Source organism: Nuphar pumila, chromosome 6 (assembly GCF_984573655.1).
Source record: "Nuphar pumila chromosome 6, dmNupPumi1.hap1.1, whole genome shotgun sequence".
Classification (NCBI taxonomy): Eukaryota; Viridiplantae; Streptophyta; class Magnoliopsida; order Nymphaeales; family Nymphaeaceae; genus Nuphar; species Nuphar pumila.
In genome coordinates, this window is record NC_143254.1 from 124,750,514 (window position 1) to 124,773,223 (window position 22,710).

The window sequence follows — 22,710 nt, forward strand, 5'->3', positions numbered from 1 at the left end:
TTTTATATATGATTTAGATTTTAATTAAAGGTTTTACATTTTAATTCTCTATTTTATGATTTATTTATTTAATGCATGCTAAGTGTATTTTTATATATATATTTTTTATTTTAAGGTTTTAACATTTTAATTTCTTATTTTGTGATTTATTTATTGAATGCATGCTAAATATATATATTTTTATATATATAGCTTATATTTTAAGGGTTTTACATATTAATTACCTATTTTATGATTAATTTATTAAATGCATGCTAAATATATATTTTTATATATTTAGATTTTTAGGATTTTACATTTTTATTTTTTATTTTATAATTTATTTGTTAAATACATGTTAAATGTGTATGAATGTCTTGCATGTTAAGTTTTTTGCAGAGTTTTAATTATACAAGTTGTAGTTAGGGGGGATTGAAAGAAAAGATATAGTAGTGTATGTATGAATGTTTAGAATGTTGTATTTTTTGGAAGGTTTTAATCATACATGTTAGAGTTATGGAGGGTTGAAGGAATATAAATAACAGTGTGTATGAATGCTTTGCCTATTGTGTTTCTTGCAGGGGATTTCAATTGTGAATGATGAAGTTATATATATAACTTATATTTTAAGGGTTTTACATATTAATTATCTATTTTATGATTAATTTATTAAATGCATGCTAAATGTATATTTTTTTTATATTTAGATTTTTAGAATTTTTTATTTTAGAATTTATTTATTAAATACATGTTAAATGTGTATGAATGCCTTGCATGTTAAGTTTTTTGTAGAGTTTTAATTATACAAGTTGGAGTTATAGGGGATTGAAAGAAAAGATATAGTAGTGTATGTATGAATGTTTTGAATGTTGTGTTTTTTGGAAGGTTTTAATCATATATGTTAGAGTTATGGAGGGTTGAAAGAATAGATATAACAATGTGTATAAATGTTTTACATATTGTGTTTCTTGAAGGGGATTTCAATTGTGAATGATGAAGTTATGGAGGGTTGAAGGAAGAAATATAGTAGTGTATATATAGGTTCATGAATGAACCAAATATAGTATTGTTTGTATTTAATAAATGTATAAGCATGTTCATGAATGAATTGAAGAATAAATAAATTAATGTATGAGTAATGAATGAATGAATGAATGAATAAACATGTATATATTATTGAATGTTTAAGCAAGTTCATAAATAAATGAATGTGTATATAGTATTGACTATATAAGCAAATTCATAAATAAATGAACATGTATATAGTAAGCAGGTTCATGAATGAATGAATGAATGAATGAGTGAATAGATTGATAAGAAAAAAATGTGAAAGAAAAAAGAGAACTTCACTGCTGCAAAAAAATTGTGCCACTAAAGATCGCTTTATTGATGCAAATTGTGTGCCAGCAATGATATTTAATATATATATGAGAAAATATATTTTGCACTAATAAAGAGTTCTTTACTAATGCAATTTTTGCACCAATAAAGAAATCTTTATTGGTGCAAATTTTGCACCAGTAAAGATACTTTCAAATAATTTAAAAAAAATATCTTTATTAGCGTGAAATGCGTACCAATCAAAAGATCTTCATTGGTGCAAAATTTATGTCAGTAAAGAGCTTTTTATTGGTGCAAATTTTGTGACAATAATTTTTTTTGCATTTTAATTAAAAAATATTATCTTTACTGACACAATATTTTTTTACGTTAGTAAAGGTTATACCGACAAGGGCTAGAGTGGCGCACTTACTAACGCTTTGCCAACACCAGTAAAGACCTTTACTAGCACTAAGTCCACCTTTATTGGCACGAAAAAGCAAAAATAGGAAAGAAGAAATTGTCGTGCATTTGATTGCATGTATGGGGCCCACCTAAAACATATAGGTTATCCCTAAAGGAGAAAACTACTTTGCCATCAAACATGCCCTAGGGTAACAAGGAGAATTCCTTATGCTTTTTTTCCTCTTATGAAAGTTTAACTCAAGGTTTCTCTTGCATCATTTTCAAGCAAGAAAAACTTGCCTAAGAATATAAATTTTTGCCTATGGTAAGTTTTGATATGATATTTTTTTCAAAATGAAAAGTTTTCACTTGTTTGGGTAGCATAAGAAAAATAAAATGAAAAATCTTAAACAAATAAGAGAGATGAGGAGGGGGTGGTAGTGGTGGTGGTCATGGAGCTTCTCCACCGTGGTTTTTTGAGAGGTGGACGATGGTGATGGTGGTGGTAGTGGAGCTTCTTTGATGCCATTTTTTAGGAGGTGGCTGATGATGGATGGTGGGAAGGGCGGTTTTTCAGAAGGTGGGTGGTGGTGGTGGTGAGATGGATGGTGTGATGGTGGTAGCAAAAATTCATCGTGAGGGATGGTAGTGGTTGTGGCAGTGGCGGAGCCAGAAGTTTTTCGTTGGGTGGGCAGACTTCGGGTCTTAGGGACAATGCCAGAAGTTCCCAGCGATGACTCCATCGTAGGTGGGCTTGCTGAAGGTGGGTCTGTCCGGGTCCTCGACAGAAGGGAGGGCTGCCCTTTTCGAAGTTGGGTGGTCGTCGATCTCCATGGCGAGGGGTTGACCACCGTCGTCGGCAGCCGATCTCTTCCGCTTGTTGTTGTTCTGGTCTCCCAGCCCTTCATCTAGACGCCGAAAATTGATGGTGCAGGCCATCGGTTTCAGAGAGAGAGATGGTCGTCTTCTCCTGTTCTATTTCGACCTTGGCAGCAGAGGGAGAGAGACATATAGAGAGAGCGAAAGAGAGAGTCTAAGGCTGCATACAGGTCGGACTACAGTCCAGACCCGTGTGAATTTAGGTCCGAATCAATCCAATTTATGGGCTAATCAAAGTCTCTTTTAAGCTACTGTATGTAAAAATATAAGGTAAAGTAACAGAATTATTGGATAATGTGCAAAAAACTATTACTGATATTATACTTGACACTTGTTCGAATTTTTTTTTTCGGTTTCTAATTTTGGGGTGGGCGACCGCCCACCCATGCCCACCCCTGGCTCTGCCACTGGGTTGTGGTGGAACTTTTCTAGCACATTTTTTGGGAGGTGGGTGATGGTGGGTGGTAGTAGCAGTGGTGAGATGGATGGTAGAAAATCATCATGAGAAGGGTGGATTTCAAGAGGTGGGTGATGGTGGGTGGTAGTGGTGATGATGATGGGTAGTAGTGGTGGTGGTGGTGGCGGTGAGATGGATGATGGTGGGTGGTGATGGTGGTAGTGAAATATGGTGAGATGGGCAGTGGGGAGTATGATTCACTATTTTCTCTTGTTAGAAAACATTCTTCCACCTCTCCTTATGAAGGAATGTTTCCTATAAAAAAATATACTTTTTAGAAAAAGTCTCTAAGAGAGAGTCTCTTTCGTTTGTAATGGTCGAAGAAATTGTACAGTTTTCCCAACTTATATCACTTTTTCTACATCTTTCTCACTTAAGAAGCAAGAAAAACTCTCATAGAAAAAGAAAATTTTGCCTTAATATGATAATTTCTTTAAAATGAAAAATTTTCAATTGTTTGGATAGCATGAAAAAAATAAAATGAAAAATCTTAAAAAAATGAGAGACGCTGGTGGTGGTGGAGCTTCTTTGATGTGGTTTCCCAAGAGGTGAGTGATGGTGGTGGTGGAGCTTCTTCGACACCGTTTTCTAGGAGGTGGGATAGATGGTGGTGGCAAATCATCGTGGGTGGTGGTGGTGGTGGTCGTGGTTGTGGATATTCTCCTGTGCAGTTTTTCGAGAGGTGGGTGGTAGTGGTGGTGGTGATGGATTGTGGAAAATCGTTGTGGGGAGGGTGGTTTTTCGGCAAGTGGGTGGTGGTGGTAAGATGAGTGGTGGAGAGTGTAAAATATCATTTTTTTGGTAGAAAACATTCTTCCACCTCCCCTTGAAAGAATATTTTCTATTAAAAAGTGTACTTTTTAGAAAAAAACTTATAGAGAAAGTTGTTGAAGGGTAAAAAAAACATGGAGTTTTTCAACTTTATATCCTTTTTCCTAGATCTTTCCCACTTTCAAAAGTCTTTTGACAACTTGAGAGAAAAACCATGTCTAAATCTTAAATCTCAAAGAACATGGGTGTTTCTATGAACTTTGATTGCATGAACAACACCCGCGTTCTCTACACTTGACACAAACATCGAACATGCAAGACACCTGAAACACATAATTTCATATGTCTAGCGAGACACTTTTTAGGTACACTGCAGTGTTCTACCCCTCCTCTTGGAGCAGTGGTGCCTGGAACACAAGGGACAAAAACCAAAAAACTAAAAGAAATTAAAAAAACAAAAGCAAAATACCTGAAACAAAAGCTCCACTGGTCTAGGACACTCGCACACTCCCTGTAGCAGTGCACAAACAAGACTGTTCTACGCAGTTCTGTCTGCACAATCAAACGTCTCAAGTAACAGTTACTCCCTTCTACTAAAGCTATATATATATTTATTTATTTATATTTATATCCAGCAATGAAAAGATGGCAGACACGATTGGCCGTTAGTGATACGTCCCTCCTTTAGGGTGGTGGTGAGCCTCTGAGAAAGAGAGGATGGGTAGCAAAAGGAGAGGAGCATTCTCATCTTTTGTTCTTCTTCTTCTTCTCTTTCACTCTGGTGTGGCCTGTGAATTGTCAGCTCATCATCCCCCCAAAGTACGATGGATTCTTGTACAAGGGCCACCGCATCAACCCAGAACGTACTCATAGAAGCCTTCTTCGACCTGCTTTGCCCTGACAGCAGAGACTCGTGGCCCCCTCTGAAGGAGACCCTCTATTACTACACCCCCCATCGTGTCTCTCTCATCGTCCATCCCTTTGCCTTGTCGTGAGTCTCTCTCTCTCATCATCTTTTGATGCACAATCGATCAATTTAGTGGAAAATTATGAGCACCATGTTGGTTTTTTAATCATCTTAGTGGACAATTATGAGCACCATGTTGGTTTTTTAATCATCTTTTTCATGGTTGCTCATATGAATGCGTAAATATTGATTTTTTTACAAGAAAATTCATACACCCTTCGTTCAATTATATATCCATTATCAGAAACACAGTATGTAGTTTTCTTCTTCTCACTGAAAATTGAGAGAATGGACATACCTGGTGTGAGTTTTATGAAAACAATATTTTTAATGAAAATCAAGTGAAAGCCAGACACCAAAAATATAAAAACCGGCTCACACGAGTGGTAAAGTCTGAGTCAAACTCAAGGAATGGAAAATACTTCGTATTCAAGCACACAATCTAAACTATATTTTATTGTCTTGAAAAATAAAAATTTAATTAACTAAATAAACAGTAAAGTGTTGCCCCTGCTGAGGGCTTAAACAAATAATTAAAGTGCCTTATTACAAACCCAAATGAATTGAATTGAATAAAATAAAGCTTATTTTAAAAATAAAAGAAAAGGTCTTCAGTGCTTCGAGTCTTCTTGTCCCTTCTTGATTGATTTGTCTTCACTTATCATTTCCTCTATGTACCCTTTAGGTACTTAGGTTGAACACTTTTGTATGATCTGCTAAATGGCTCTTTGAGGAGTCTTCTGAGGGCTTAAAGGGACCTCAGAGGGTACTTCCAGGGCACAAAAAGAGCTCTACCGCACGTTTTATCGCTCCCTGCAAAAATAAAAAAACATAAAACAGAGCAATACGAGGAAAACTAACAAGAATTTACTAATTAATGACTAAAAAAAACTAGCAAGAATAAGAATTAAACTAGCTAAAAACAAACTAAATATAAACTAATTATGAACAACCTATTAACAAACTATCACTAAAAGACAAAATAGCAAAACAACCTAACTACTAACAAGAATTTAACTAATGTAACAAACTAATTATTAACTAATTCAAGAAACTACTAACAAATTACTAAAAGATAAAACTAAAGAATAACTAAATGAATTTAATAAAATTATATGTTGTACGGATTTTCAATAATCTAAACTAGGACAAATAACAAATATGAAACATTAAACTAACCTATGCTAATTAAATAAAAACAACTAAGCTAGTAACTAACGATTACACAACCTGAACTACCCACTAGTCAAAACTAATCTAATAAATTATTAATAATCTATACTATGTTAAAATCTGATTCTAATATAAAATTAATGTAATTTAAACAGAATAAACTTATCTAATGAGATAACTATGGTAAGCCGCAGCTAACATCATTAAAAGAGAGCAATATTACCTACTCAAAAAAAGACGATATTGGAAATAAACTCGGCCATAACATCCAACGACTAATCAAAAGTTTAGACTTGAATAAATAAACTACGTACTTCTACCCAGCTGAGAATTTGAGTTTAACCTATAGCCAAAACATCAACCTAGGCTACATGCATTAAAGGAAACTAGTTATTTGAAATAACACACCATTCGGGTACCAAAATTATCCTACTTCTAATCTGAGCAATAAGTTAAAGGCTGTGATAACATAAATCAAAACTATGTTGTTTGGCTGAATAGAATGACTAATCATAAAATAAAAAAATGCTACTCACTATGCTACCGACTTTTCCTAATCTAGCAAGTAATTTAACTAACTAAAGAAAAAGTAATCTAATTTTTTAAAAAAAGCTTGATGATATATATTGACCAGCCACTAACTAACTCAGAATTACACGGGAACACAAAAACTAAGATCTGCTTGATGCCAAAAAAATATAGAAAAACTATGCAATCAAGCTAATCGGCTAATAAAAAAAACTATTCACGTGACCTAAGAAATACCGAATATAAAAATATGATGCAGACTAACTCTAACCTAAAACTAATTAAAAAACAAGAAACTACAAGAAGACACTATGTTGAAACCATGGATTTGCCTAGATTAGGGTTATTCTATGCACAAATCAAGAAACGATTAATCTACATTAAGCAAAAAATATATATATTTTCTTTTTATTTATTTTTTAGATGATAAATCTAAACTAATCTAATCTAAATATGCAGATGATGTGAAGATCTAACAAAGCTACATGCTACGGTGAAAAAGAGGGAGAAAGAAATGACCTATCACGGATCGCCTCCGATGAAAGGGCTGAGAGGAGAAAGTGGTTGGTCCCAACTATATACACGCCTCCTCGATGAAGAAGGTAAGAAAAAATCAATGAAGACGGGGTTTTGAGGATCGATGAAATAAAGAATAAGAAGACAAAGAAGAAGGAGAAATAGAAAGAGAAAAGAAATCGACCAAGAATGAAGAAGAAGAAGGGAGAAAGGAAGATAAAAGCAATAGTCAAGGGAGGCAAGAGGGTTGTTGGAAAAAATATTTTTTCAGCCCTCAAAACTACTATTTATAAGCCTAATTAAGTTAAAAACAAAGTTTTCAAAAAAAGTCTAAAATATTTTTTAAATTCCAAAATAGGTCTCCTCTTAAAAATATAATTTTCAAAGGGGTATTTTCTAAAACTAATTCAAAGTAATAAAGTAAGTCCTAATCTAACTAAATTATGAATTAGAAAAATTCTATCTAATAAAGATACCGAAAAAACACAAGACCGAATCGAAAAATATGTTTTTTTTTCAAAAATAGGTTTCGAAGCAATTTCTCAAAAACAATGATAAAAATGGGTTTTTAATACGATTTTACACTGGATCATGCATAAAATAAGATGAGATCTTTTAACTAATTCATCTAAGCATTTAACCTTACGTCAAAGTGAACCCACCTTTTTTTTCATGATTTATAACCTTTTTCGTGCTTGTTTTTGGGGTATCTTTCCTCTTAGCAAGTTGGGGTGATTTGGTACATCTCTAGATCATGTATTATTGAGCAACTTGTATTGATGACTCAGAGGTCGTGTAAGAGTTAACAAGATCAACTTAGAAACAGAGAAGTGTTGGTAAGTTCTGTCAGCACTCAGATCACTTTATTAAATTTTGAAAATTTATTCAAATCCTGGAGTTAGTCTCATTCTCATTATACGTAGAGGCATTCTAAGCTAAAATCATATCAAAATTAGTAGAAAAGTATGCCACAGAGATACGCTATAAGATGGAAGAGGCTAGTTTTTTTTAAGTTTCTATTGAGAATATATCTGGATATGGTACAGTATTATGGATTATTGATTGTAACATAGGCATAGAATTCTCTACATTTACGAGAATTCAAGCGCCCTCTTCCTCTTGACCCCTTATCACCGAGCAAGTTAACTAAATCAGATAAGCAATTACAGTCTAGGCCTTGTCTTCTGAATTGCACGTTGTCAATATGTTGGCTTCCCTGAGAACGTGAAGTCACACAATGTTTAGTGCAAGGTTTAAGTTGAGGCTTTTCTAGACCTGGAATCATATAGAATTCTTTATTGAAATTTATCATTCTTGTTATTTCACAAAGTACACTGCTTTCATATTTGGTTGATACAAAATGCTATGTTGAAACTGTCATTATGATGGTTTTGACCCTATTAGTGCCAGTCCCAAGCCTGGAAAAACGAGGAGGGTTGGCATCAGTGGTAAACGGCCATGAAATTCTTGTGACATCCTATGAGTCCTGAGAGAATGAAGGAATGAAGAAACATGACTCATAAATCCCCGACCCCTTGTGGTTCGGATAAGGCTTGATGGTGATGCTAACAGAATTCTCTATTGAATTCCTTTGGTTTTAGAGGATGCTTCTCTCTCGCCGGGATCTAATCGTAGACCTATTCTAGGTCATGGATTGAGACGTGCAGCTAAAATTCTCTCCAAACAAAAGAATTGAGTAGGTTACTGGCTTTACATGAACAATGGTTGGAATGTTTAACTTCAATATTCTAGAATATTATAAGGTCACGAGACCTTATTCATCAACAATCTTGTTCACATTCTATCATGTGAATGAGATTGCCTGATAGAAACATTTGCATATAATGCAATGTAATCTTTATTCATATTTCAACTTTTTCATCCATTTAACTTATAGGTTTGTGTTTAGGTGTGTATGCTACATATATATGCATGCATATATGTATGTATCGATTCCTTTTTCTGCTATGTTTTTACTCACCATGAAGAATTGAAAAGATTGGTATCTTGTGCTATGTCTTCTTTCTTCGTTCTTCCTTGGAATTGAGAAACTGCTTGATTGTCAGTTCAAAATCTCCTTTTGTCTGCTCTATAGTTTCCAACTTGGTCTTCAATTTGATGATAATGTGATCTCTGAATCACAGTTACCATGAAAACTCATTTGTGGCTTGCCGAGCACTGCATATTACAAATATGTTGAAAGCTTCTGCAACTTACCCTCTTTTGGAGCACTTTTTCAATCATCAGGTAAATTTGTTTATTTTTACTTTTATCGATTAACAATTTCATTTTACTTTGCTAGAAACTAACACTCCCAATGTGAAACCAATACTGGTAAAAAAAAAAAAGAAGGATTTCGGTGATGTGCAAATTGAAGATCCATAGCCATCCCATCAAGTTTGGAAAACTTGAAATCCTTGAATGGTACTTAAATGACTCCAAGTATTAGCATCGTATCCTCATCTCTAGGGACCATGTTAACTACTTTGCAAGTCCACAAGTCCTAGCATCTTATCCTCATCTCTTGGGACCACGTTAGCCACTTTACCACGCCATGGATTCCCGTGTGACAATATCCACTATCACCATCTTAACCAACAGTGGATCAGGATTCAAGCAAATAACTACTGCATATAGAAGCATAAGAAATTTGCATTCCATTGACATCTCAAAGACCCAAACCACTTTGTCAACTCCTGCAGAAAATTTAATTCAACCATTCAATTTCTCTGCATGTGCAGTTCAAATCTCTTCAAAATATATTGAAAAACATCTATCAAAAGATAATTCCAGAGATCTGTACCTTTTTGAGTAATTTCAAAGATCTATCTAAAATGTACATTACTTGAATAACCATTTTATATGACTAATTATCAAATCTAAATTGAAAAACATAATTTCAATTGTTCCCCTTGAAATCAATTCTGTAGCTTTTTTCGAACGTTGAAATCTTCTGAAACTAACCTCTTTTCTTGCACAAACCTTGAAAAATCCTTCCAAGCTTAGTCCCTATATCCCCAAAGTTGAGCCTTTATCTTCATCCGCATCCTTGAGCCACCTAGGTGGCATCACCTTGTGTTGCAGGCTGCAGCATCTGAAATTAGTCTGCTTCATTGTCACAACTGAAAACTTTAGGCCCGTTTGGCCTTTAGGCAGTCTTGGAAAGATGCCTCACATTAGAAATGACAGTGAATTGGCTTGAAAATGAGCCAGTTTTTAAATGCTGCTTAGAGTAGGGTTTCATTATCCCGATATATCCTATTATGTCTTAGCACCTGGAAACTGTTATGTCAGGATGAGCTGTAGCCAAGAATAAGGAGGGGATTTTTGCTTTCTGTTGTTGTAGGATACATAATGTGTGTGGCAGAAAGATTTATCTTATCCACTAAGTAGAGCTTGAGCACATAATTGTGGTTGAAGGCAATCTATTGTCAAGTCCATGGCCCTTCCTTTGCTAGCACCTTGAGAAAGACCCTTGGTATTGATGTCCTGGATTTAGAAATTTTCCAATGGTAATTCTCCATACAATCTGCAGGGCAGATGATCTGGATCTGGATCTGGCAATGTTGTGCATGCCTACCCCCACGAATTAAAAGCTTTCTTAGCCTTCTAAACAAGGATCTTCTCTTGGTAAATTCATGGAATATCCTGGGATTGTGAGATTCTATGATGTTTCAGAATAGGCTAGATGATATTTGGAAGTGCCATAATCATACAATATGTTGTACATATCACTACTCATAGTAAAAAAGAAGTAAAATGAAAAGATACTTCTTGAATAGAACTATACATGTTTTCTGTTATACTATGTGTTATTCCAAAGCATTTGGACTTATGCATCAATTTCTATCTTCTACAGTTCAACTGGTTCTTAAAAGAAACATGCAAGCTATAGAAGTGTTGTCTTTCATTGGCTTCTAAAATGATTTCCTTCTTTATGATCTTATTGGCTATAAATTGAAAATCTTTTATATGGGACAAATTGTCTACCTTCCTTCGGAAGCTTACTGTATACTTGTCAGTTTGATTATTTCCTTTTTATCTTTGTTGCCTAGAAAGTTTTAATCAGTCCTGTGAAAACTGTAAAGGTACCAGAGGGATTATTGTTCTGTTCTGTTGCTACTATTGGTGCTGTTCCTGCATGAGTTGAAGATCTGTGAGAGTGAACCGTGGTTATCTTAATCAGGTCGCATTTAGGCAGTCATAGACAAACATCTTGAGCATTACTGGTTACTCCTATGTCTATGATCAATGGTGCTGAAACAATCTGGCGTAAATGGTGTTAACTGTTAAGTTAGCAAGGATCCTTAGGATGTTCCAGGTTATATTTACATTTTTCATAGTAAGTGATGCTTCTTGTGCCTCTAAATTACAATAGCATGTAGCCCAAGTTCCAAAATAAGGCAAGCTTCTAAGCAGTTGATTTACGTCAAGTGTCAATGAACGTGACCTTGGCTTTTGAAAGGTGAACTGCTCAGTATTGTCAAGTGCAAAAGACAATTCCTGTAATGTTCTCTAATGATGGTCTAGAAAATGCATGAGCATGATCGGAGCATTGATCTTTAATTTTGTAAGAGTAGGTGGCAGCAAACTATCAGTCTCCATTAGGCTAGCAAGTAAAACCAAGGTTGTAAGTAGTGTATCATTACCCGTATCAGTTGACCCAATAGTAACACCGTATCGTATCGTAAATTTTTAATAAAAATTTTTCAAAAGAATTAAAAAAAATCCAAAAAAAAAAATCATGAAAAATCAAGAAAAATCAGAAAATTTTAGTAAAAATGATCCAAAAAAACTATTTTGAAAATAGTTGCATTTGATTTTTAATCAGTTTCTACTCGTTACTTGAGTGCACCATTTTCATGTTGGATCTTCCGATGCCATCTTCCCCCCAAAACACTCAATCACAAGCAAAACATAGGGATTTTTTACCTTAACCCACTTCCTTGAGTGAAAAAATGGGTGAAAATGCACTCTTGAGAAAATCACAAAAGTCCTATCCCTTGCGCACGAATCAGCCTCCAAATTGATCTCACGGAACCTAGTGTGAGTAGGTTCCCTTCCAACAGCCTCTACATATGTGTACAAGTTGCCCTTAAGAGGCCTTTTAAACCCAAAATGAAAGACTCGGTTTTGGGTCTTTTTAAGTGCACCAGTCCCGTATCGTACGATACGGGTCGATGCAGGGGTGTATCGTATGATACACCTGATACGAGTATGATACATACTCGTATCACAATATGAGTGTGTATCGTATCGTTATGTATCATACCGTATCGTACGATACAAACAACATTGAGTTAAACTACTGATATACTGAATTCCAATTGTTCTTTTCTGGAAATTGAACACATAATTTGTATGAGTGAATTCTACATATGATGGACTATATTGGATTTTCCTGAAATTTTGGCATCTGCTATCCTAGCTATTGGCAGCATCACTGTCTACTCTGATGATGATGAATATGAACAGGAGAAATTCTATAACCAGCAGACTTTTAAGATGTCTAGAGCTTCAATTGTTGAAAAAATGGCAAACTTTACAGCAAAGATATTGGGCCATTCCTCACTGTCTGCACTTGAATCTGGCTTCCGTGACAGAAAAACAGACATAGCAACACGAGTTTCCTTCGAGGTGAGAGCTTTATTTATCTTGATTACTTGAGATGCTTAGATGGAAACTCAGATCCTGATTCTGTTAAATGTCCTGGTTCCTGGTTGGTGCAGTATGGATGTTCTAGGACAGTGACAGGGGCACCCTACTTCTTTATCAATGGATTTCCGGTGTCTGGCTCTGGCTCACCCATTGACTACAACAGATGGAGGAGCATCATCGATCCATTATTGGCCAATCACAACAAGAGAAATGAGGCCACCCATTTCTTCTTATGAAGGAAAATGGAACTTCACACTATATTGCATTCACTGGGAAATGGAATAGAAGGCATGAAATATGATCGTTACTTTATTTGTAGAATAAGAAAAATAAGTAGAGAATAGGTGTGCAATTTGTTAATTACACAAAGCTAGTTTAAGGTGTATGTAGAGAATAACAATAAATGCAACTCCAGTATCTCCCTTATTTTGGTGTAGTGAAATGCAAAATTCTGATAGCATACCTCATTGTTTTGTGCTAAGTTTGAATGATATTGGAATGGTCTCACAAGGTTGGTTCATTGTTTTATGCTGATCTAGTTGCATCCTAGTTTATCCCATTGCCATCCCTGTGCCTCGTCCTTCTGAGAAACCTGAGTGCATTTGTTTCAAGTGGCTATTTCTTGCAACAGGATATTTTTAATTTACTAATTCTTGCAATGGAATCTTTTCAATTTATCTCATAAATATAAGGTGCTTGATCCAAAAGCAACCTGCTCTAGTCCGGTGGATCTTTCCTTTGGTGCAGTTTTCTAGTTTTACTTTCTCTCTAAATATTATGCATTTTTTAACAAAACCTGTATTTACTTTTAAAGTATCTTTAGCATAATCTCATGTAATTTCTAATATTGGAGCTTCAATGAATTTGTTGTTCAGTGGAACCAAAGAAGGGCATGCCATGCCTGATCTGTTCATTACCCAACCATAGTTTGAAACTCCAAGTTCTTTTGCAGATTACAGAGGTTCATTCGGATGTTCTATTAATCCCATTCCCATCATGTGGATGTTCTATTAATCCTATTTCCACTCTTTTGATTAAAGGTTCTCTCTCAAATCAACTCCACAAAGCAGTTCTGAACCATTGGGCTTGGAAGACTTGCTTTTATTAGATTCTCAATTGAACCTCTCCATTTTGCATCTCCGTTAGAATTTTAGCAGTTTTAGTGTTCACATGAGTGGGTTTGTTTCGGATCAATTGGGTCAAGAAATTGAAGCATGGGACAACATATACATTGATGTTGAATTCGCCAGGCCACAGCTCATTTGTGATTTAAAAAATGGCAGGGTGCACTTGAATGCCACTAATTTCAGATCCTTGTTTTCATGGGGCATGCCAAATCCATATGCTTTGCAAACATGGGTTCTCAGATCTTCGGATTTGAGATTCAAAAGTATCCTCCAATTCATGTATCTCTAGCTCGAAGGGGGATGATCATGCCAGAGATCCAAATTGAAATTCTCTCTTTTCTCTCATCAAATACTGGATTCTAAATCCAACTTGAAATCCTAAGATTTGAGATCTTGGATCTTAGATCATGGAATCTAATATCACCTCCAGTCTGAATTTTAGATAACCAAACACACCCTTATAGATCTCCAAGCACTCTTATGTATGCTGAAAGGAGATTTGTTTGATGATTACAAAATATCATGCTTACACATGCCAAGCATTTTGAAGTTATTATCCAGTAGGTGAAAGATCTGTCACACATAACAATGTATACAACTGTCTCAACTTAGCAAATACTTTCGAATTCTTCAGTGGGAGTCGACTGACATCCATTTGGGGATTTTCAAGGAGAACATCTAAATGCATTATATGACTCAATCATCATAATTATATTTGGTGTCTTCCACAACTAAATCTACCAGGTTTAATCTTATTTACCACTTGTTGGGTTTATCTTACCTACTAAGTCTCTTTAACCTACCAGGTTTAATCTTATTTACAACTCAATGGGCTTTTATCTTACCTACCAATACTCCTTAGCCATGATGAATTCGATGTTGTGCCTATTCAACACATCAATTGAAAATGTTGGTTTTATCCAAAGTTATCAAAATCCAACCAAATCTTGAATCGGCTGACTTGGATCTGTATCAGCCCTTGTTTCATTTGATGCATGCGCTGATTTAAAGCCCCTACAAAATATGAGAACTAGAGTGTGAACTAGGCATTTTCGATACTTTTTTTTTTTGCAAATCCGACCATGTAAATGTGTTTAGCATGGTCCATTTACTAGCAATCGACTATTGGATCATGCTTTTTCAACAACAAAAATATGATTTTTTAATGCTTGAATATTTACGAAAATTCTAAGCTGTCAATTTTCAAGCATTAAAAAATCCCGCTTATGCATCACAATCAGATGATTCAAAAGCTAGTTACTTTAAAACCAAGCATGCAGATCACATCCTTATGATCAAATTAAAAAAAAAAACTATGAAAATCTCAATTCACACTCTAGTTCTCATATTCTAGTGACCTTTATATATATATATATATATATATATATATATATATATATATATATATATATATATATATATATATATATATATATATATATATATATATATATATATATATATATATATATATTTCAAATTGGCTTTTGAATCATCCGAATATAACATGTGAGCAGGTTTTTATAAGGAATCAAGAGTCAATGGCTCATAATTTTATAAATTTTAAAGCTCATAAAATTATATTTTGTTGTAAAAAAAATCGATGGGGTGTATCATGGCTTGAAACATTAAAAGAGAGAGAGAGAGAGAGCATGATAAATGAGCTTTTTGATATTTTTCACAATTCTACCACCATAAATGTGTTTGACATGGTTAATTTACTAGGAATCAACACTCGGGTCATGCTTTTTCGATTAAAAAAGCAATGTTTGGAGCCTAAAAAATTTATGAAAATTAAACCTCATAAAAACCTTTCCATGTGTCAGAATCGATCACTCCAAGAGCTGATTCTTATAAAATCAAGCACGTAGGTCTATAGGTCAAAATTTAAAAGTAAAACCAATAAAGCTCAAAAAAACCATTTAGCATGCTTTTATTATTCGTGTGTGTAGTGATAAGTAGCCCCTAAACTGCCCTAAACACTTATCAAAAACATAGTTTGTGCATGCTTTTTTTCTTAATCTTAACCTATTGCTTGTTCACTAAAGACCATGTTTTGGATAGAATGGATACAATGAGTAACCTTAATTTCTATTTCGTCAAGTTTTGGTGCAATATGAGATGTCGGTTTTTTATCGCTCTAAATACTCATCTAAACACGAAAAATGTCTAATCTAATACATGTTTTTTACTAAGTAATCTATAAAGATTATGTCTATGAGTTCGGATTAAGTAAATACCTGAAACTTTACTTTTAGAACCCTTTTAAGATGATTTAGGTGATAATATTGTTTAAGAGCTACTTATTATATATAGAATAACATTTTCTACCCTCCTAAGTAAGGAACCCCTAGTTGAAACTCATAAGGGGAGGTTGTTTTGACCAAATATGACATCATGGATGTGTTCAATATGGTCAAAAGAGTAGGAATCAACCCTAGGATCATAGTTTTTCGACATAAAAATATGTTTTTTTTAGTTTTGAAAATTTGGTATACTTTAAGCCATCGATTTTTCAACCCAAAAAAAATCTGATATATACATCAGAAAAACATGATCCAAAAGCCAGTTTTTACTGAACTTAATAAGCATATCATATCTGTAGGGTCAAATGTGCAAAAAAGCTGAAAAAAAATTATTGAACTTTTTTGCTAGGCCCTAGTTCCTTACCCACTGGGGTAGAAAACTGATTCAAACTTTCAACTTCATTCAATTCGGACCCATTAGGGCTCTTTTTCAGAAAATTGATTCGATTCAAAGATTGATTCTTACAGCAAGATTTTAACAGCAGTATCAAATGATCTAATATTAATATTAATCCATTGGTTAATCATTAGAAGTTTCTCCAATTGCCTGCCATTCTCATAAAGGATACGATTAATAACTCCGTGCAAATACTTTATTGATTGGTGTGACCTGTCCCCAGTAAACAGATGGGGTTTAACATTAGATAGAAAAAAAAAATAACAATAATAGAACACCACAACAGCCCTTCAGATTTTATAAGCGTATAAATGCTCTCAAGAGATAAAAAATTGGTAGAAGAATCCAGAACTCAAGTGGAGATAAGACTGAGAGGATATCTTTTCCTTTCATTTCTTACTGACAAAAAAGCAAGCAAAACAAAAAGTGCTACTGAGAAAGGCAAAGAGTCTGGCCCAGATTTCATGGCCGACATTCTTGAAATTATTAGTTCATGTGGGCTCCACACTTACGCCCCTTATTGCTGTTTTGCATATTTACAATTCTTGGTCCATGGAATTACAATTCTGGGACTTTGGATGACACCCACAATATATATATATATATATATATATATATATATATATATATATATATATATATATATATAGAGAGAGAGAGAGAGAGAGAGAGAGAGAGAGAGAGAGTGCCTTCAAGTTTGTACTTCAACCTGCTCTTCACATTGCCAGAAATGCTGTTACGAGGAATGCAATCCAAACACCGGCTGCAGGAGAGAGAAACACCATGTTCACAATTCATTAGAGATTTGCCAATTTTCTACTAAGCACATTTTACATAAATAAATGTCAGCATAGTCTCAAGTAGGGGTGTCAACAGGTCGGGTTTGGTTACCACACAGGTAGAACCAGACTTGGGCCCAATTTTTGGGTATGGTAATGGGTCCGGTCTTGAGTCTAATTGGGTTCACTATAAAAGAAATCATACCCAGACCCGATAAGAACTACATGAACCAGATCTGGACCATACCCAGTAAAATAATATTAATTTTTATCATTTTTACATTGAAAATTTGTGGGTCTTAATCGGAACTTGGGTCAGGCTGGTATAAAATTTCACAAACTATACCCAGATCCATGTATTAATCGGACTTTCAGGTCCAAACCCAGGTCTTAATCAGGTCTTATTATTTATCACCATACCCGGACCCTTGGTTGGGGTCGGGTCTGGGTAAACCCAATCCGTTGACACCCCTAGTCCCAAGGGGTTTGGCATAGTGGGAGGGGGCATTGACTGCTAGGCCGGTGGCAAGAGTAGGGGTATTATGCCCCTTGCTTATGCTTGAAACAGGGAGACTCCCTGCCGAAACAAGATATTTTATCTATATCTTGACAAGTTTGTGGTCTTATATTTGGACTACATCATGGTGAATAGTCACCCGATAGAAGAGCATGCAGAACATTTGAGCATTGTTTCTCAAGCTTTGAAAGACGATGAACTCTGAAGCTCAAGAAATGCTTGTTCTGCCAAGATGAAAATGTTTTTTTTAAATATTGCATTTTTTAAATTATATCAGAGAAAGCTGGGGTTAGGCTTACCCCTACCAGTTATACAATGATACCATTGGGATTAGAACTTGCAGCGTCCCAACACAAGGTGACGTGCACTAACTACTGCCAGACAAGCGGAGCCCCTGTTGGCAACTACATCTTTTGGACCTCGACCACCCACCAAGAATCAGATGAACAATGTCATGGATTTCCTTTGAGGGGAAATTAATCTCATGATAAATTGAAATTTTTATTTTAGGAAAATCTATGGAAAATAGTGGCATATAAAAAAATTTATAGCACAATCTATATGTATACCTATAAAAATATAAAATATCAAAAAGTGATGCTATCCCATTAATATCACGATAGCAACATGAATACATTGTTTTTTAAAAATATTAAAATAAAATCATGATATTTTCAAAATATTGCTGATATTTGATACATAGGTCTTGATGAGTGCATCACTTAAGATTAATTAGGTTGATCCAATCCATAGTTGATTTCACTTAAAAACTATTATATAAGACTTGTTGGCATGAGCCAACTTGATATTGGCAACCCAAATGAAATAGTCCGGATTTTAGCAAGTCCCCTTGTAAGAAAGGAGTTCATTTTCCTATGTGCTCAAAGTGGAAAGCATGGGATGCCCACCCCTTGAAAGAATCTCCTTATACTTATTAGATGCCCTATTTCACCACCATTGGATTGCATAAAGCCATAAACAACTTGCACTAAAGTTGTATGGGCCACTTAATTGATAGATGCATTTTACTTTTTGTCCAATGGCTACATAACCTTTTCAATATAATAACTGATATTATACTACCTTGTCCCGCATTGTTCATGAACTTGGTCATATTTCAAATGACACTGAACATACATAGGGATGCTTTATGCCACTGAGAATTCAGAATTTCCTATTAGTAGTAGAAACATTTCAGGATTTTGTGCAGACCCAGATAGAAAATGCTTCTATCCTCACTGGCAAAACAAAATCCTGTAGTTTGGAAATTCTGGATCTTCAAAGCATTTTAAAAATGTGACATTTTTTTATTATTTTAGGCCAAGGGAAAACCCCCCAAAACACTGAGCACACATTGTCAGGCCTCCTACTGCTAAAACCCTTGTGATACACCCAAGTTCGACCTTGCAGCAAGGGATAGCAGAGCTAACCCTTGTGCCAAAATATGGCAGACTTGTTATGTAAAATATCAAAGAAAAATACCAACGGGGCTCCGCTTGTATGGTAGGATCAGTTAGTGCACGTCACCTTGTGTTGGGACTTTGCAGGTTCAAAACCCAATGGTATAGTTGTATAACTGGTAAGGGTCTGCCTAACCCGAGCCTGCCTTTTCATATATATATATATATATATATATATATATATATATATATATATATATATATATATATATATTGTCAAAGAAAGTTGCTAAATGAAGATGAGTACATACCCAACATTGTTCCAAGCATTGGCAAATTGCTGGAGCTGCTTGACCAAAAACCTTCTTGTCCAAAACAAGTTGATGTGGTATTAAGCCCATTACGGCATACGCAGGAGAACGTATTATGTGGTATGCCATACCCGCATACACCGTCACTCCTCTGGCAAGCATCACAAACACTAGGGAAGTAGTTGTCTGCGATACCGTAGTTATACTTGAGACCAATTCCATAGTCCCATTGAGTTGGATCAGTTGGCGAATTGCCAAACGACATGATGGACGTATACGTGGAGCAATGAAGCGTATTGAGGTTGATATCATCAGCAGGTCCCAAGTTAACTGGTGAATAGACACAACACGAGGAAGAAGCAGTCTGTGAGTACAATGGGACCCCAAGACTAACAATTCCAGGACAAGAGTATAGGGAGGAACATATGTGTGAATTTGAGGTATCACACAGAGGGTTCCCCTTGTAGACCAAGGAGGAGGCTGAATTGCAGTGTAGAAGAACAAATATGGACTTGTCTAGCTGGAAGGGTGCAGTCCAGTCTAGGCCAAAGTTGGGGGATGACTTCATGAATGAGCAAGTGGACATGTCAGGATCCATAATGGTGAGAGTGGATTTGTAGTAGTCTATGGACTTGATTGGGTAGTTTCCAGTGTGGGTGGTGAAGGTGAGTTGCTGGTTGATGCAGGACACTGAGGATTGGAAACGAGGGTCTCCACAGCCTGGGCCAGTGCCCAGAGGGTACTTGACCTCAAGGTTACCACACTTGTTGCTACAAGTCCCTGCTAGTGATGTGCCTGTGGTGCAAAAGAGAAGCAAGATGAAGAGGATGACTGTTCGTGTTGATGTTGGACTGGCAGCCATGAGAGACAGAGAGAGAATTCTGTGAAAGGTTTGGCAAAGAATACAAAGGTAGGGTATTTATTCTTCAAACCAAAAGAGAGAGAGAGAGAGGGAGGGGGCGGGGTGGAATTCTGTGAAAGGCAAAAGAAAAGAATGGGTGTTTTATATTCAAAACAATTGCCTACAGGAGATGGTGATATGTCAGAACACAATTTTTTTGTGTTTAGAAATCACCACCATCCATTGCCTTCATCGCTGTCATTCATTGTAAAACAGTGGGGCCCACCAAAAGTGCTGATGTCATCCATACACAAAAATCAAGACTATGGACGATGGTGATTTCAAAACAAAAAAAAATTGTTTCTTCATATCACCTGATCTGACCTTATTGAATACTTGAGAATTATGTTTGGTGGAGAGAGGTGGGGTCCCATAATGGAAAAGATTGCAATAATTTGAACAATGAAGTTGATAAAGAGAACAAGGTGGAGCCCCCGTGGAGAAAAGACCAAGACACTGTTTTGTATTTTATGGTGGAAATGCACTACCTTTAGCAATAAAGGGACGGGGTTGGGGATGTAGATGGGACTCTGCATGTGACTTGTGTGGACAGTGGAAGGAGAGTCGGTGCAATTGTTATTTTGTTCTTTTGCATTTTCTACTTTTCATAAGAAAGCTAGTAAATGATCTAACCAAAGTCTTGGTTTGAACAAGTCCACTCATGTTACCATAAACTTACTTCACTCGAACAACTTAGACCAAGGTTGGGGGTTTGATTGCATCACAATATTGTAGTCTCTATTGAAAAGTTACCTCTGTGTGTATGAAAACTGCTCTCGAAATACATGCTTGGAGGCACACGTTAGATGTGTTATCTTTAAAGTGATAGTTGTCTCACTTAGGACTTATAACCAAGTCTTTGGTACAATGAGTATTCATGCAACTCCGCTTTCATAATATAACCAAGATTTCGTCAACACTTTGCAATGGATGAAATACTGAGTAACTCGACACAGACCATCTTGAATAACCTCTTAACTCGATTAGATAAACCTATGATCAACTTAGACTAGACCTTAGATTCAACTTAAGTAGAACTTTGACTAAGTCAAGGTCTGAACCCATTAGAGAGAGGGACAAGAAGAGCAGTAGAGACAAAGAGCATGTATGAGCTAGAGAGCCCAAGAGAGTGAGGAGTTCATGAGAGAGATAAGAGGGCATGGCGATAGTGAAAGAAGAGAGGAAAGAGACCAGAAAGCTTGAGAGTTAATAGGGAAGAATAAGAGAAGGTTGGGGTATATATATAGGTCTCAACCTCATAAAAGGGGCCAAACGGCTAACAATGAATGTCTTAAATTAGACCTATTGAAGGCTTATGATAGGGTGTCTTATAATTTTTTTGAGCTCTCTTGTTTGGCTAGGGTTCCATCCAACTTGGATTGATAGAATAATGCTATATGTGTCCACTCTTTCCTTCCATGTCCTAGTTAATAGAGTGCCAAGTAAGAAGTTTTGGAGCTCCTAAGGTTTGAGGCAGCCCCTATCCCTTTATTTGTTCCTTATTGTAATAAAAAGGTTATCTGAAGGCTGAAATTGAGTGTATGTCAAAATTACATTGAGTCTATAAAAGTTTTCTATCTTCCCTAAAATATTTTCCACCTATTTTATGCAGATGATGTATTGCTATTCTGTAATCCATCAGAGACTCAAGTGCAAAAAATCATGAATATCTTCTTGAAATTTGAAGTTGTTGTAGGTATGAAAATTAATAACGAAAAATCTATCATGGTGCCTCTTAACATGAACCCAGAGGTTGCAACCCAAGTTTCGCAGTTGTCTGGATGACAGTGAACAACCTTTCGTTGAAATATTTGGGGTTGCCTCTTTGTGTGGGTAAGTTTAATACATCTTTATGCCAGCCTCTTATTTCTAAAATTCATCAGTGTTTGGAAGCTTAATTCCATTTTTTTGGATCTTATATATTAAGGTTCTTAAGAAAGTGGCATGTTCAAAAACTTTTTATGGCATGATTCAGATTTCGGCAAGATACCTCATCTAGTGGCATGGGAGGTGCTATGTAAACCTAAAAAGGAAGGCAAAGTTGGACTTTAAATGATTGAGGAGCCAAATCTCGCTTATCTAGCAAAGCTTGTGATTGATATATTCTATGAGGATTCTATATAGGCCAAATTTATATGGTCCAAGTACCTTCAAACTAGAAGTTTTTGGGGAACAAACTCGGATGTTAGTTTTGGAGCATGAAAGGGTATTCTATGAGGTTCGAAACAGATTGAGCCTCGGATGTCTTGTGTCGTAGAGGATGGAATTGTCACCCTGTTTTGGACGGATCATTAGATGGGTCCCCTGTTGATCTCACTA

At 35.6% G+C, this 22,710-nt stretch overlaps 1 protein-coding gene across 1 annotated transcript; it reads right to left on the reverse strand.

The window, feature by feature from the left end:
- Positions 1–17,066: 17,066 nt before the first annotated feature.
- On the reverse strand, positions 17,067–20,422 carry LOC149836055 (wall-associated receptor kinase-like 15). The gene is made up of 2 exons (XM_090010769.1): positions 19,491–20,422; positions 17,067–17,246 (listed from the first exon to the last, which is right to left on the reverse strand). The coding sequence occupies exons 1-2, from the start codon at positions 20,350–20,352 to the stop codon at positions 17,200–17,202; spliced, it is 909 nt and encodes a 302-aa protein (XP_089866895.1). The 5' UTR covers positions 20,353–20,422; the 3' UTR covers positions 17,067–17,199.
- Positions 20,423–22,710: the final 2,288 nt, after the last annotated feature.

What these genes read in the sequence shown, in the direction of transcription:
- LOC149836055 (XM_090010769.1), bottom strand. Translation starts at nt 20,352, where the DNA reads ATGGCTGCCAGTCCAACATCAACACGAACAGTCATCCTCTTCATCTTG. An exon ending in AATGCTTGGAACAATGTTGG is followed by an intron (nt 17,247 to 19,490) that starts GTATGTACTCAT and finishes TCTCTCCTGCAG; the next exon opens with CCGGTGTTTGGATTGCATTC.